The sequence below is a fragment of the Notechis scutatus genome, chromosome 6 (assembly GCF_049901735.1).
Source record: "Notechis scutatus isolate UNSWTSFEM ecotype Mainland chromosome 6, rNotScu1.2, whole genome shotgun sequence".
Taxonomy (NCBI): domain Eukaryota; kingdom Metazoa; phylum Chordata; class Lepidosauria; order Squamata; family Elapidae; genus Notechis; species Notechis scutatus.
Window position 1 is genome coordinate 30186018 of NC_142014.1, and position 15893 is coordinate 30201910.

Consider the following 15893-nt stretch of genomic DNA (forward strand, 5'->3'; position numbering starts at 1 on the left):
CAGTTGCTGGAATTTCCTCCCCCACCTCTAACATCTCCCCTAGATTTTGTAATAAACACCCTTATCAGGATCTTTAATCCACTTCCAGCATGACTTCCAATTGTAGGATCAGTCAAGAAGAGCAGGAGGACAGCAATTACGGATTCCAGTTGGCAATCAATCTTCTTCTTTTGAAGGTCAGGCTTGAATAAAATTTACCAGGAGTATCTTTGAAGAGGGGCAACTGCTGTGCCTTGAAATTAAATACGTCGTGCTACAATGCAGTCCGCTCTCCCTACTGATTTTGCTTACAGAAATATCTCTACACTGGGCTGAGTGTTGAGTAATTGTGTGGACACTTCATTAAACATTACTGGAGAAGCACGACAGAGAGCAGATGAAGAGTTGGCAGCTTTATTCATTTCTTTAGGACCAGGGGAAGGGTTAGAAGAGTAGAAACACTGCCTCCCATAACTAGAAGTCATTGCAAGAAAGATTTAAAAATGGAGGCAAAGTCGACTTATGCTTACACAGGCTGGTTGAAAACACTGTGAATGTTAGGAGAAATGAGGTGGAGTGTTTTAAGGAAGAGTCACGCAAGCGTTCATCTTGAAGTATGCTTGTGAATGCAAATTGCAAAATTTGTGATGCAGTACATATGAGAACTGGGAGTTATTTGTGTGGGAAGTGGAACATCTGTTTGGGAAATGTCCTGGAGAAAGCATACACTGACCCAGGGTGGGATCAACCACAGATTGGCTAGCTGCTTCTCAGTTTACATGAAACGTTCTTGAAAAAGCCACATGGCTTAGGTACAATTCACACATGACCAAAGGGATATCAGAGGCTGCTTTGGCATAGCTGCTTCTTGAGTCAGCCTCAGGGGGAGAAAACTGGTTGACTCTGAACTTTTCAGGCCAGAGTAGAGACAAGGAATCAAGCGGCTTAATTCAATTATTATTATTATTATTATTTGCATTCCTATTTGACTCACGCTTCTCCAGTGAATATTCTGCCTTATGTGGCCAGCATCGTTATTTGTACTCCTTTGAATCCTACAATGCAATTCTCCTATTAAAAAGTCAAAAACCCATGAATAAGGAATGTCTGTACACATAAATTAGGTTAAAAAAAACTGATCAAAGGCAGGTATTCTTAGAAATAGCCCTATTGTTGAGTGGTCTTCAGAAGAAGTCACAAGCTGAATTGAATTAAACTGAACATGAGCCTAAATCAGAACACGGTAAGAGTTGAAAAGTACAGATTTTTCGTTGCTACCAACACTGGAGGGAACTGGTGATAGATGTCCCAATTGTGCTTCAATGTGTTTTTCCCCTTGAACTTCACTCTTCCCATGGAGCATGGAAAATTGGATAATTTGCTTGGTATCTACCATGATGTTCCCAAACAAGCAAAATATTCCAAAACTAATTGAGATAAATGCCCTTTCTCACCTACCTTCTCAGTGCAAAAAGTAGCAAACAAAGTGAAGGGAGAAGACTTCATTGTTGGTACCACTGAAGATACAGGTCTATGTTTTATTCACACTTTATGAACATATGTCATGAATGGATTATATGAGTACACAGGATGTCGATACGATGGCATGCAGCCATCTGTATTTGTTTGGATACGTATCTGTACTGTACTGATAGATTTCCCACCATTATGTAGGCTACACTGTATATCTCATGAAGGTTGCAAGTGGGACTTTCATTAACTTTTTTTAGGGTTCAGTTTAGGACATTTCCAAATTCCTAATTAGATCCAATTACTACTGTAAATCTATCAACATATAATTGTTGATATAATGATATAATGTCTATGTCTTGTGGGTTCTGGGTGTACTGTGGTATTTACAGGTGAGATGTTTCATAAAATAAATGATTGTAACTTCCAGAAAATATTTATCCTCATGCTACTTTTCTACTTCACTTGATCCCCGGATTTAATACAGGGAGTCCCTGACTTATGACCGCAAAGGAAGCCCACTATTGATGCTGTTAAATGAGACATTTGTTCAGTGAGCTTTGCCCCCTTTTACGGCCTTTCTTGCTGCCATTGTTAAGTGAATCACTGCAGTGGATAAGTTAGCAACCCGGTTGTTAAGTGAATCAGGCTTCCCCGTTGATTTGCTTGTCAGAAGATCACAAAAGGGGATATGGGTCAGTTGCCAAGTATCTGAATTTTGATCAGATGACTACAAGAAAGCTGCAAAGGTCATAACAGTGAAAAACCGTCATAAGCCACTTTTTTCAGTGCTGTTGTAACTTTGAACGGTCACTAAATAAATTGTTGTAAGTTGAGGGCTACCTGTAGTTTTGGACTAGGTGTTGGCATCATTTTTTAGGTTCCATTTTATACAAATATGCAATGGAAATGGAATTAATTTTGATCTCCGCTAACCAAACACGGTAAATGCCCGAACAATGGTGAGATTAGCCTTCCCCAATCTGAGGCTCCTTTAATTGTGATGTACTCCCAACCCCATAATTCCTAATCAGCATGATCCTTTCTGGGACATTAATATGGGAAATTGACTTTGGAATCTGTGCTCCTTCGTCAACGCAACGTACCGTAAACAGAGAATCACACATAGACACACACAAAACCGTATATGTAGATGGAGACCACTCCAAGTCACTCTTTGTCCTAACCCACACTTCCCTTCCAACCTTCCATGATTCCAAGCTGGACGTTCAAGGGCTTCGTCCTTTAGAAACAACAAAGATGGCCATGAAACATGGCACAACACCCCTCTCTCTGAAGGCTTATAGATCAAGGAGGGATCAACAGGTGACTTCACGATGGACATCTCTTTGGACTTGGTCTTTAAGTTGTCTGATTCCAGCTTAGAGAGTTTGGAGTGTCCTGAACTTTTGCCGAGTGGGCTTGGTCACCGTTTTGCTCAAATCTCAGCAGGGAAAAAAAACCACCTGATGAAAAAAAATGAATTCCTTGTGGGAGTGTACAAGATGGCCGTGGTGATGAAGAAGAAGTTTGTGGACAGAGCTGGGCCCTTTAGGATCCGGGCCACTGGTTCCTACGGTTCCTGCTTTTCCGGCTGTTGAGAAGAGCCTTTAATTTGCCATAGTCCCCTCTCATCTTGGAGGAACCATCCGCCTGTTGGCCCAATTGCCGCGTGTCTTTGCAATATTGATTGATCATCTGGAGTTCGGAGTGGCTGAAAGTTCCAGCCAGGTCCTTGGGATGGAACTGCAAAGCGTGGAGCGAACTGGCCCAAGTCCATGGAGACCACTTGTCCATCATGAAGGCCACGGTGTCTGAATCCAAAACCTTGAAGCTCACCTTGGCTATGGTTTGCTTGAAGCCATTTTCCGTGGCAATACAGTGGTACGTCCCACAGTCGGCTTCCTGCACTGAACGGATTAGAAGCCCTTGTTGAGTGGCTAGGATTCTTTCACTGAGTTTCACCTAGGGACCGTCCAAAATATAAGTTTAAAAAGTTTAAGAGACTTTTAATGTTAATGTTTTTTTTTAATTCATACGTCATTTAGTTAATATATCTTATTACTAGCTGGATAGCCGTGCTTTGCTACGAAACTATGTGGTCGGGCTTATTTTTGGGGGAGGAAAATAAGGGTGGAAAATTCTGCCTCTGCCTACCAGCATCCATCGGTATTCATCTGGCTAGGTCCTGTCAGTGTGTGAGAGAGTTGAAGGCTCTTTGGAAACTGAAAGAGTATTTGCTGTGTGAGCAAGAAGGAGACAGCAAGGAGCCTGGGCATGGCTTAGCTCAACTGTTCTGTACTAAAGCTGCTTGGTGCTGTGAAACTGAAACTCCTCTCCTCTGCTTGTGTTTTGCATTTGGAAGATATTTCTTTTTTTCAGGTGGGGAGGGGGAGTAGAACTCCTTAGCATCAGAGTGTGTTAATAATAATATAGGAAATACTAATGCTCTGATGGTGATTTCAAAAAATCCTTTCTTAGCGAGCACCTAGAAGCCAAGAGGAAGATACATGCCCAATTTCAAGTTTGTAGGCTTTACGTTTCCTGCACTGATGGCCCTTCTATGATACAGTTTGAAGAAGTATTTAATTTGTCATTCAACTGTTACCATAAATTATTAGCCTAAGATACAAACAAACAAAAAAAACTTTAAATTAATGAAAGCAGTGCTCCCTTTCACATGTGTGATCTGGATGTTATTCAGATGCTGATAATCAGTAGTATAAAAGTATATCTTTGCTTACATAGAAACAATTTAAAAATTAAAAAAAATATGATTCGTTCTGTTTCACTACATGAACCTTTCCCTCAGACTCAGCCTGGTCATCTCCTAAAGACACTGTCCATAAAGAAATGGCTGGATTATGACCGATCCTTCATTCCATTGGATTATATTCTTATTTCACTCATACACTTTGAAGCAGTTAGGAGAATTTTAATTTTGGTATCACAATTGTGAGCATTCTAGGTGAGTTAAGGAACATTCTGTTCAGAAGTGGGCTGCTGCCGGTTCGCACCGGTTCGAATGAACCGATAGTTAGGATTCTGTGCAGTTCAGCGAACCACTGGCTGGCCCCGTGCCTGCTTGTTTTTTGGCCTGTTTTCTGGGCAGTTTTCTGGGCTGTTTTCAGCCATTTTTTGGGTTGTTTTGGCCCAAAAAATGGCCTGAAAAAAGCCCCAAAATGACCTGAAAACAAGCTAAAAAATGGGTGGGGGTGGGGCCAGCCAGTGGTGGGATTATCCTCAACCGGCTGAATCCTACCTCTGCCTTTGAGTTGAGTGGCTGGGAGGTGGGGTTGTGTGTGATGAGTGACGTCATTCACCCAGTCACATGACCACGCCTTGTCAGGTTTCCAAGTGATGAAATCCATTTAAAAAGAAAAGAACAAAGTCCATCTTCCAAGACAATTTCTTTTATTTAGGAAAGCATCAAATTGGCAAAGTCCGTGGTAATTCCGGATCTGACATAACCCAGAATTACCCTACAATATTAGAAGTTAGAAACAACTGCCAAAAGTCACATTCTCTAATAGAAGTAATTCAACATTGCTTGATGTCATAAATCTCCATCTCAAGGGTCCTGAGCATGGACAGCTCATTTTCCCACGGGAAGAAGAATCACCTAGCCTAAACAAGTCTCTCTATCTCCACTCCTTTCCTCTTAGGAACCTGAAACCCTTCCCCCATAACTGCCAGAGAAAGTAAGAAAAATAATATATACTAAGCCTAACTAAAATGGCTACAAATATGTCAATTTCAGGCTTGACAGCCTACCTAGCTGGAGGAGCACTTGTTAAGTTATTCCAGTCCCACTGCTAGCTCTGTTATATTACGTACCTTGTAAAAATAACAATAGCTTTATGATCTGTTGACCCAGTCCTGGTGATAATACTTTGCCTCTCCTTGCTTTTCAATAAGATCACTCACCTCTTTCCTTCGATCGTTGTCCTTTTGGAAAAGCCATTTAATAGAAGCTTGGGGAGATTTAGGTGTACACTCAAGGAAAGTGGTGTTGTTCTTGACTCCATACTGAATGACTTCAGCAGCGTTTCGATAAGCTGGAAGGTAAACCAACATCACCAACACTTTGAGAGCCATAGTTAGGCCACTGATGTTTGGTACAATAGATGCCACCCCATAAGACTGGAATAGCACTTGTAATAAAAATGAAGACAATTTTAACTCACCAGTTAGAAAAAGTTGTATTACTTGGGGCAGGGCATACTCTATGATGCTACATTTAACTATCCTAGATGCACTTAGAGTTATCCGATAGTACTGTAATCATAAGAATATACCCAGATTGTGACATTTGTGCCATGAATAGATAATGAAGGAGGAGGAGGAGGAGGAGGAGGAGGAGGAGGAGGAGAAGAAGAAGAAGAAGAAGAAGAAGAAGAAGATAAAGAAAGATCTCTACAAGGTTCCTTACAACTCTGTTATTCTGTTCTGTTCTGTCCTGTCCTGTCCTGTCCTGTCCTGTCCTATCCTATCCTATCCTATCCTATCCTATCCTATCCTATTATTCTATTCTTTTCTTTTCTATTCTATTCATTATTTTAAATTCCAAAGTCTTGGAATGCCAATATTATGACTGCCTCCATTTTTTTCAGCAATGTAATGATTTTCACTCCCTCCCTTTTCAATAATAGCAGTGTTTGGTGCATTGTGTCAATGTCTACTTTTAAGCCCACCAAGATTGTGATCTTTTGCCTTTTCTAAGATTTTTCCAAGTGTGTAATCTTCCAGGGTGTGGATTTTACAAGGTTCTAATGAACAGGAAAGCCATTTTTTTTTTTAATTATCAGGATAACAGAGTTGGATGGAAGCTTGGAGGTCTTCTAATTGAATCCCTTGCTCAAGCAGGAAACCCTATGCTATTTCAGACAAAGATTGGTTGTCCAATCTCTTCTTGAAAACCTCCAGTGATGGAGCACCCATAACTTCTAAAGGCAAGTTGTTCCACTGATTAATTGTTCTCACTGACAGGAAGTTTCTCCTTAATTCTAGGCTGCTTTACTCCTTGTTTAAATTTCCACCCATTGTTTCTTCTTTTGTCTTCTGGTGCTTTGGAGAATAGCTTGACTCCCTCTTCTTTGTGGCAGCATCTGAGATATTGGAAGACTGGTATCATGTCACTCCTGGTCATTCTTTTCATTAAACTAGACATACCCACAATTCCTGCAACTGTGCTTCATATGTTTTATCCTCCAGTCCCATATAAAATAAAAATGCCAATGCTGGATTTTTATAACTCTGACGTTGCTTATATCAATTTGCTATTGTCATCCTGTCTTTCTTTTCCAGAAGCTCAAAGCAGCTTTCATGGGATTAATCTTTATTTTTTCTTCTTGGCAACCGCCCTGTGAGACACAGGGTGTGTCTGAGAGAATGAATGACTGGCCAAAAAAACAACAACACTATATCCCAGAGTGTTTTTCTTTTTAAAGAGGAAGGTGTTTTTTTTTTGTAAAATCTTCAAATGCAGCAGGATTAAAAATAATAATAGTTCCATATTTAATTATTTTGTAGCTGGTAGCTTTGAAAAAAAGAAAACACATTCACAATTACATGCACAAAGAATCTTCTAGGGTACCAAAGGAAAAAATATATGTATTTTTATAGAGGTTCATATCAGGTTTCCTGCCTGAGCAAAGAGTTGGACTAGAAGACCTCCAAGGTCCCTTCCAACTTATTCTATTCTATTCTATTCTATTCTATTCTATTCTGTTCTGTTCTGTTCTGTTCTGTTCTGTGCTGTGCTGTTCTGTGCTGTGCTGTGCTGTGCTGTGCTGTGCTGTGCTATGCTGTGCTACGCTATGCTACGCTACTCTACTCTACTCTACTCTGCTCTACTCTACTCTACTCTACTCTACAGTATTCAGTACAGTGGCATGATCAGAACAATCTGGAACTGAACACACTCAAAACCGTAAAAATTGTGGTAGACTTTAGGAGAAACCCTCTCATACTACCACCTCTTACAATACTAGACAACACAGTATCAACAGTGGAGACTTTCAAATTTTATATCTCAACACCTAAAATGGACACCTAACATCAAAAACATCATCAAAAAAGCACAACAAAGAATGTTCTTTCTGCACCAACTCAGAAAGCTCAAACTGCCCAAGGAGCTGCTGATCCAGTTCTACAGAGGAACTATTGAATCTGTCATCTGCACCTCTATAACTCTCTGGTTTGGTTCTGTAACCCAACAGGACAGACACAGACTTCAGAGGATAATTAGGACTGCAGAAAAAACAATTACTACCAACCTGCCTTCCATTGAGGACCTGTACAGTGCACGAGTTAAAAAGAGGGCTGTGAAAATATCTACAGGCCCCTCGCATCCTGGACATAAACTGTTTCAACTCCTACTCTCAAAACGATGCTATAGAGCACTGCACATGTAATTCCCTCAACACTGTCAAACTATTTACTAAGTCTGCATTACTATTACTATTACTATTACTATTAATCCTCCAATCGTTCCTCTCATCCATCTCCTCCCATTTATTACTGTAAGACTGTAACTTTGTCCCTTGTATCCTTACAATTTATTATTTGTTTCCTGGTATGATTTGATTGCTTATTTCTACCGTATGACTATTATTAAGTGTTGTATCTTATGATTCTTGACTCTTGACAAATGTATCTTTTCTTTTATGTACACTGAGAGCATCTGCACCAAGACAAATTCCCTGTGTGTCCAATCACACTACTCTATGCTACACTACGCTACTCTACTCTGTTGCTTTCCATCCAGCTGACTGCCCACAATGAGTTGAAAATATTCAAAATAAGGCAGATTTTCAGATCATGAATTTGTCATGCTGCTTTTTGAAAAAAGAAGAAGGAAATCACACCAAAGCAGTCTGAAGTTTCAGGGCAAGAGATGAAATTTTGTCCTCAGCATGAGCCATGAAACATTCATAAATAAATTCATCTTCTTTTCATAGAAAGGTATTCTGGAAAGCAAAAAGCAATTTAACGAATTAACCACGAGAAAAGCTGTTTGTGGGAAACCTGGTACGGTCTATCTATTTTTGGAAAGACTGCTCATTCTATTTAAAATGGAACAGCCTTATATAATCTTAAGTGCTGGAATGTGAGACAGATGATTGTTTTCCAGTTAAGGGAAGGTGGAAGAAAGGAAAGGTCTAAGCCTTAAAAAAATAAAAGAATGGAAAAGTGAGTAACTTCTTATTTGTTGAATGTATTTGTTTTGGCTATGTTAGAGCTTTGATTTTCAAAAAAAAAAAAATCCTACCTTTTTCAGAATTTTGGAAAAGCTTAAGCTGTGTCAACCTTCCTTCCTTGTAAGAAATAGGACATTAAAACCAAACTACAGGCAATCCTTGACCTCCAACCATTTGTTTGACTGCTCGAAGTTTCAGTGGCACTGAAAAAAGTGACTTATGACCAATTTTCACAACTTATGACCATTGCATCCTCATTATCGTAGGATCCAAATTCAGACACTTGGCAACTGGCATGTATTTATGATGGTTGCCATATCCCAAAGCTCTAACGTGATCCTCTTTTGTGACCTTCTGACATGCAAAGTCAACGGGGGAAGCCACATTCACATAACAATGGTGTGTTCTGACCAAGGCTTCCCGAGATCATAATTAAAATGAAGGGAAGGTTAAAATGGGATACATTTATGAATACTCAACTGTTTTTACTAGCTGTTCTGTCCTAAGCTTCCCCAAAAACTCTGTGTCCCAGCAAAACCTCTTTCATTAAATGAATGTGAATTTATTACATTCACATTCAGCCAACAGCCTGACACACAGTCTTGCATTATTATTATATTATTAGCTCAAACCTTATCTATCTTGGAACGCTGCCCGGTAACTATTTCCACACACAGTGGAAGGGCTGGGCACAAAGTCTCTAGGTTACACAGACAAATCTTCACAAGGCTGGAACGAATGAACAAATTGTTTTCTGCAGAAGCCCCCTCTCCTTTTGCTCCTCTTTTAATCCTGACGGGAGGGGCCATTCATTGTCCACCTGTGGCCTTACTCCCATGTCAACCCTGAGTTCTTAATTGTGCCTTCCTTTTGGCAGCTCTATGCATGCGCAGGGTGGGAACCGGTTCCAGAAGCTCCCCTGCCTCACTGCTCTCCGAGCCTGAAGGCAGCTGATGACTGCCAGCCTGCCCTGGCCCCATCTCTGCCTCTGATGCAGAGCCCTTGTCCGAGCCTTCCTCAGCCTCCAAGACTGGCCCAGGTTCCTCCCCAACTTCCTCGCTGTTCGACTCTGCTGCCAGCGGACCACAACACTAGCATATGAAATGGCCGCTATGATTCACTCAGAAAAAAAAACAACGGCCATTTCTTTCCATAACCCAGCCATCTTTTAGTTCGACCTACCTTTGAGGTTAAATCCTCGGCATTGAGTCATGGGGTTTCCATGTCTCACGTCTTGCCTTCGACTCCGCCTATAACATTTAGAGGAAAGGAAAGTTAGGTAGCTGCAAAATTTTCACCAAATAGCCAAGTACGGATAGTAGGGAGTATTTGTAACTCAAGGTTGAACTGTGGGGGTCACTGATGCTCTCTGAGCTTGGTGGTTTTCTTGCTGTTTCATGACCCAACTAGGTAACATCATCAGAGCCATAGTACATAGTGGTTAGAATGTAGTAAAGGTAAAAGGTAAAGGTTCCCCTCGCACATACATGCTAGTCATTCCCGACTCTAGGGGGCGGTGCTCATCTCTATTACAAAGCCGAAGAGCCAGCGCTGTCCAAAAACATCTCCGTGGTCATGTGGCCAGCATGACTAAACACCTTCAAAGGTGCACGGAATGCTATTACCTTCCCACCAAAGGGGTCCCTATTTTTCTACTTGCATTTTTATGTGCTTTAGAAACTGCTAGGTTGGCAGAAGCTGGGACAAGTAACGGGAGCTCACTCCATTATGTGGTGCTAGGGATTCCTTTCTGATCGACAAGCTCAGCGTCTTAGCCACTGAGCCACTGCGTCCTTAGTACTACATCCCTGCAGAATGCAGTATTGAAGGCTAACTCACTGCCCACTGTCAGGAGTTCGATCCTGACCGGCTCAAGGTTGACACAGCCTTCCATCCTGCTGAGGTCGCTCAGATGAGGGCCCAGATTGTGATACAACTCCAATCTTTGCAAATTTGAACACGAAGTCACATCAGAGATTTAGAAAGAGTGGAGCTTGTATTGTGACATCAAAAACATTCTACGGTATAGTGCTGTGTTGGTGCGGTGTCGGGGGTTTTCAGTTCAATGTGTGGAGTGTGAAGGGTGTGTGTTTGTGTTTATTTTCATGGTCATGATGTGCACTGAAGATGGTGTTTGATTTCACTGTAGAGGTGCAATGACAATAAACTAAACTAAACACATTTCTCTGGAGCAATTTCTTTTAAAGTCTTTTAACACTAATGTTGAAAGAGATCACAGAGAAGAACAAGTGCTTTATTGGGTGTCTTTCAGAAGTCGAAGAGAAACAATGAAAAGATCCATTTCAGAAGAAAAGAGCTTGGAAATTCGGTACATCATTACCATGACATGAAAAATATTTGGCAAACATGCAGATGGGTTTTTCACCACAATGATCAAACGTCTTGCAGTCATGTTCTGGGAACCAAACTTTGCAGGCATAGAAAAGAGACAACAAAATATTGTCTGCACAAAGGAGTTACTACTGGTGTCTAGACTCTGAGACTTGGCTGGTTACTGATAATCTCTCTCTCTCTCTCTCTCTCTTATATATATATATATAAAACGAGATAAAGGAATTAATTTCCTAAACATATAAAACTCAGACTTCATTATCTATGCGTTTCCTTTTTTCCCACCAGAGCAAGCCCAAATATTACTTGAAAGGAGATGGTGGGCTCTATTGTGAAGACCGGGAAGATATTCAGAAATTTGCAGACATTTTTCAATGTTCAGATCACATTTTGGCAAAATTCTGAAACTTGCAGCAGGCAAGTATCATATTTCAGAACAGCAAGTATCCCCGGCATTACACTCACAATAAGAACACAGTGAAACAAACTCTTGTTTTCTCAAAAAATAATAAAATAAAAAAAAATCTCTCAAGACAGACCATACTTGCTGGAAAACATCTAGATGAACAATCTGACTCTTTCCAAAAAATGTAGAAGTAGTGAAAGTTGTTCCTATTACATTGCAACCACGTGAGCGAAATGTTAACACCCCAATTGTATTTCCTTACTGCCAATCTTTTCTTAAATTTTATTTATATACTAGCTCGATACCTGTGCTTCTCCACAAAACTATGTGGTTGGGCTTAGTTTTGGGGACGAAAATAAAGGGGAAAAATTCTGCCTCTGCCTACCAGCATCCATCGGTATTCATCTGGCTAGCGTCCTGTCAGTGTGTTTGGAAACTGAAACAGTATTTGCTGTGTGAGCAAGAAGGACACAGCAAGGAGCCTGGGCATGGCTTAGCTCAACTGTTCTGTACTAAAGCTGCTTGCTGCTGTGAAACTGAAACTCCTCTGCTTGTGTTTTGCATTTGGAAGAGATTTCTCTTCAGGTGGGGAGGGGGAGTAGAACTACTTAGCATCAGAGCACGTGAATAATAATAATAATAATAATAATAATAATAATAATAATAATAATAATAATAATAATAATAATAATAATAATAGAGGAAATACTAATGCTCTGATGGACATTTTGAAAAATCCTTTCTTAGTGAGCACCTAGAAGCCAAGAGGAACATACAGGCCAAATTTCAAGTTTGTAGGCTTTATGGTTCTGGAGATTTTGTGATGATGCATGAGTGGTATTTCGCTTTTATATAGAGAGACTGTCTCTTTGTATACAATAAGTGTTTAGTAAACAGCGTACTGTCTGAATGAATTTGTTTCCCTGACAATATTAAACTCCTAATTTCTACCTCTATTATCCAATCATTGATAAAACAAGTCCCAAGTTCAAAACTATTTGATGTCTTCTTTTTCTCTTGTCTTCAATGTTCATCTGTCCATTTTTGGACAGTCTAATATTTTTTTAAATTATTATTTCTTCTTCTGTGGGTGTTTCCTCATTTTCCCAGTATTGCACAAACACAATTCTTGCTGCTTGTCAAAACATGTAACATTAAATACACATTCACTTTTTCATATTCTCTGGTAACATGCCTAACAATAAATAATTCTGGTTTATAATCTATATATGCTGCTTTAACAATTTTTTTCTAACCATGTATGCATTTTCATCCAAAACCTTTTTTTTTTTTTTGCTTTTGGACACATCTACCACATGTGATAATATGTACCCGGAGTTTGATTATATTCCCAACATTTAGTAAACATGTTTTAAAACATTTTGGCTAATCTAGCAGGTGGCAAGTGCCATCTATAAAACATTTTGTGTAAGTTTTCCTTATATGTAGTTGCCATTGCCAATTTATAATGTATTTCCCAGAGTTTCTGCCACTGATCCAATTCAATGGTATTTCTTTCTGCCAATCTAATCTGTTGGCTGATCCTCCTTTACCTTTTGCCTGTTGGATAGAACCTGGAACAGGAGTTGCCATCCCAGGCACAATAAGGGTCTCTGGCCAGGCAGCAGTCAGCACAAGCCGTCCCGTAGATGTGGCAACGGTGTAAGGACACCTGGGTAACGCCTTCATCGGAGCTGACGTACAACTGTTGCTGTTGGAAAAACAAGGGAGAAGTTAGGATTCCAGGTTCTGGAACTGAAGGAAGATGTCAAGCCTGAACGCAGCAAAGGGAAAACAGCCCCCCTCCTCTTTGACCCCTTCAAAGGATCACAAAGCCAAGAACTGGATCTCTCATGCCAAAATGAATGCAGGGAACTCTCTGGTTATTATTGTATGACACGTCTCTTTTAGGAAATATTTGAGAATGATCTTAAAATTTTCAAAACTTCGAGATTAGCGGTTCATCTGTCAGGAGAGTCCTTCAAGAGAATATCATGTTGATCTGCCTGCCTGCCTGCTGGCGTCTATCTATCTATCTATCTATCTATCTATCTATCTATCTATCTATCTATCTATCTATCTATCTATCTATCATCTCTTTCTCTCTATATATATATCCATCCATCATTATCTATCTATCTATCTATCTATCTATCTATCTATCTATCTATCTATCTATCTATCTATCTATCTATCTATCTATCTATCATCTCTCTCTATCCATCCATCCATCCATTCATCATCTATGTGACTATCTATCATCTCTCTTCTTCTCCCTCCCTCCCTTCTATCTATCTATCTATCTATCTATCTAATCATCTCTCTCTCTCTCCATCCATCCTTCCATCCATCCATCTATCCATCATCTCTCTCTCCCTCCCTCCCTCTCGCTCCCCATTGGCACATAGCAGATGCAGAAAAAATGTTGGGTGGTATTAGACATGAGTGATACTCTTTCAAAACCCGTCTGTGTACAGATCTTATCATTTGGCATAAAACATATTCTTTACTTTCCACTCCAATCTACTTCATAGCTTGATAATTATGATATTTTTTTGGGGGAAAAATAACAAAATAGTGTTTCTAAAATAAGTCACCACCCTGCCTGAGTTAATTAAATCAATATTGTATCAACAAGAGAAGTTAGTGTTGACATATGTTGATAACTTGGTTTAAGTTCAGTGCCCTGGTTCAGGATTCAACTCATAGGCTCTAATTGATATATTTGCACCAAATACATTTAAGGAATTTTAAACCCCAAACAGTAACTGCTTAATGGTGATTCTTGCTTCTGGATTCAACTCATGGTCTGAAATTGAAATATTTGTACCAAATACATTTAAGGAAGGATAAACCCCAAATTGCAACTGCTTTATAATGGTTCTTTTTCTCAGTACCTTTTTAGATGAAATGGCCATTGTTGTTATCGGGGCATTGTTCTGCAAAACAAAAAGAAAGAATAGTTTAGATTCTAAAACTTTGGTTAAATCAAGTCATAATAGTTCCCAATCCATAAACTGAGCCGGGGTGGTGCAGTGGTTAGAATGCAGTATTTCAGGCTACCTCTGCTGACTGCCAGCAGTTCAATCCTGACCAGCTCAAGATTGACTCAGCCTTCCATCCCTTCCAAGGTTGTTAAAATGAGGATGCAGAATGTTGGGGGCAATAGGCTGATTCTGTAAACTGCTTAGAGAGGGCTGTAAAAGCACTATGAAGTGATATATAAGTCTAAGTGATATTGTTATTGTTTTTAACATGTGGTAGCACAATGGTTAGAATGCAGTATTGCAGGCGAACTAACTCTACTCACTGCCAGGAGTTCGATCGTGACTAGCTCAAGGTTGACTCAGCCTTCCATCTTTCTGAGGTCTGAAAGAAAGCATTCTGACCCAGATTGTTGGGGGCAACAGACTAACTCTGTAAACCACTTAGAGAGGGCTGTAAAGCACCGTGAAGTGGTATATACTGTAAGTCTAAGTGCTATTGCTATAAACTGACAATCCAGGCTTCTGATAATAACACTTTTGTCTTTTTTCCAGCTTTGTAACATGTTCCTCACACTTTCTCGTGACAGCATAATATCCAACATTAACAAAACTTTATAACCCTGACCCTTATGGATCTATCACTTGAGGAGCCTATGAAGAATGGTCTCAGAACTGAAGATAGTCAAGCAAATATAAATCCTGGTGTTTATGCTTTGAAAAATGAGAGCACGTATCCTTTTGGGTCACAGCTCATATTTAATGAGCATGTAAACAGGATGGGGGAAATAGCTCATGTTTCTTGCGAGCCATACCGAACAAGGCATACAATCTCATAGCTTTGCTTTGGATTATCAAGGCAACCGTCCACGTTACAAATGAAGTGTTGGCACGTTTGAGTTTGTGTTTGCATTCAGCTGGTTCAGAAGACACGTCCAGCTAGCTGGGATGTAGCTTTCTGTGGCTACTTTGGCCCAAAATTAGAAACAGAAAGAGGACAAAGGAACATCATGGAGTGTTAACGGACATCCTGCTAAACTAGAATGTATCCCTCTTTGTAAAACACAATCCTTTGATAACCAAGAAGAGAAGATATCCAAGGCTCAAAGATTAACAGGATTATCCCATAAGAAAAAACGAGGTCTGTTTCTAATAATTATTATTACACTAACACCTTGGAAAAGCAGAACGTTTTATGAGAACACATTACTTGGTTCCCATTTTGCACTACAAATAGTTCTCAACTTAGGATCACAAAATGAGTTCAAAATTTATGTTGCTGACCTGAGATATGTGTTACTGTAAGTGAGTTTCGCCCAATTTTATGACTTTTCTCGACACATCCTTCCTTCCTTCCTTCCTTCCTTCCTTCCTTCCTTCCTTCCTTCCTTCCTTCCTTCCTTCCTTCCTTCCTTCCTTCCTCCCTCCCTCCCTCCCTCCCTCCCTCCCTCTTTTATTCCCTTCCTCATTCTTCTTCCTGGTGGGGCAGTGGTTAGAATA

The 15893-nt window shown here is 40.0% G+C and overlaps 1 protein-coding gene across 1 annotated transcript in view; it reads right to left on the reverse strand.

Annotated features, from left to right (window-relative positions):
* Positions 1 to 379: 379 nt before the first annotated feature.
* SEMA3C (semaphorin 3C) overlaps positions 380 to 15893 on the reverse strand; it is a 148097-nt gene continuing 132583 nt past the window's right edge. The window contains exons 14-18 of the mRNA XM_087967839.1: positions 14307 to 14348; positions 12963 to 13120; positions 9834 to 9901; positions 5377 to 5507; positions 380 to 3414 (exon numbers count right to left, since the gene is read on the reverse strand). Of these exons, the coding sequence (XP_087823965.1) occupies positions 3001 to 3414; positions 5377 to 5507; positions 9834 to 9901; positions 12963 to 13120; positions 14307 to 14348 (813 nt within the window). The 3' untranslated portion in view covers positions 380 to 3000. The remainder of the gene's footprint in view (positions 3415 to 5376; positions 5508 to 9833; positions 9902 to 12962; positions 13121 to 14306; positions 14349 to 15893) is intronic.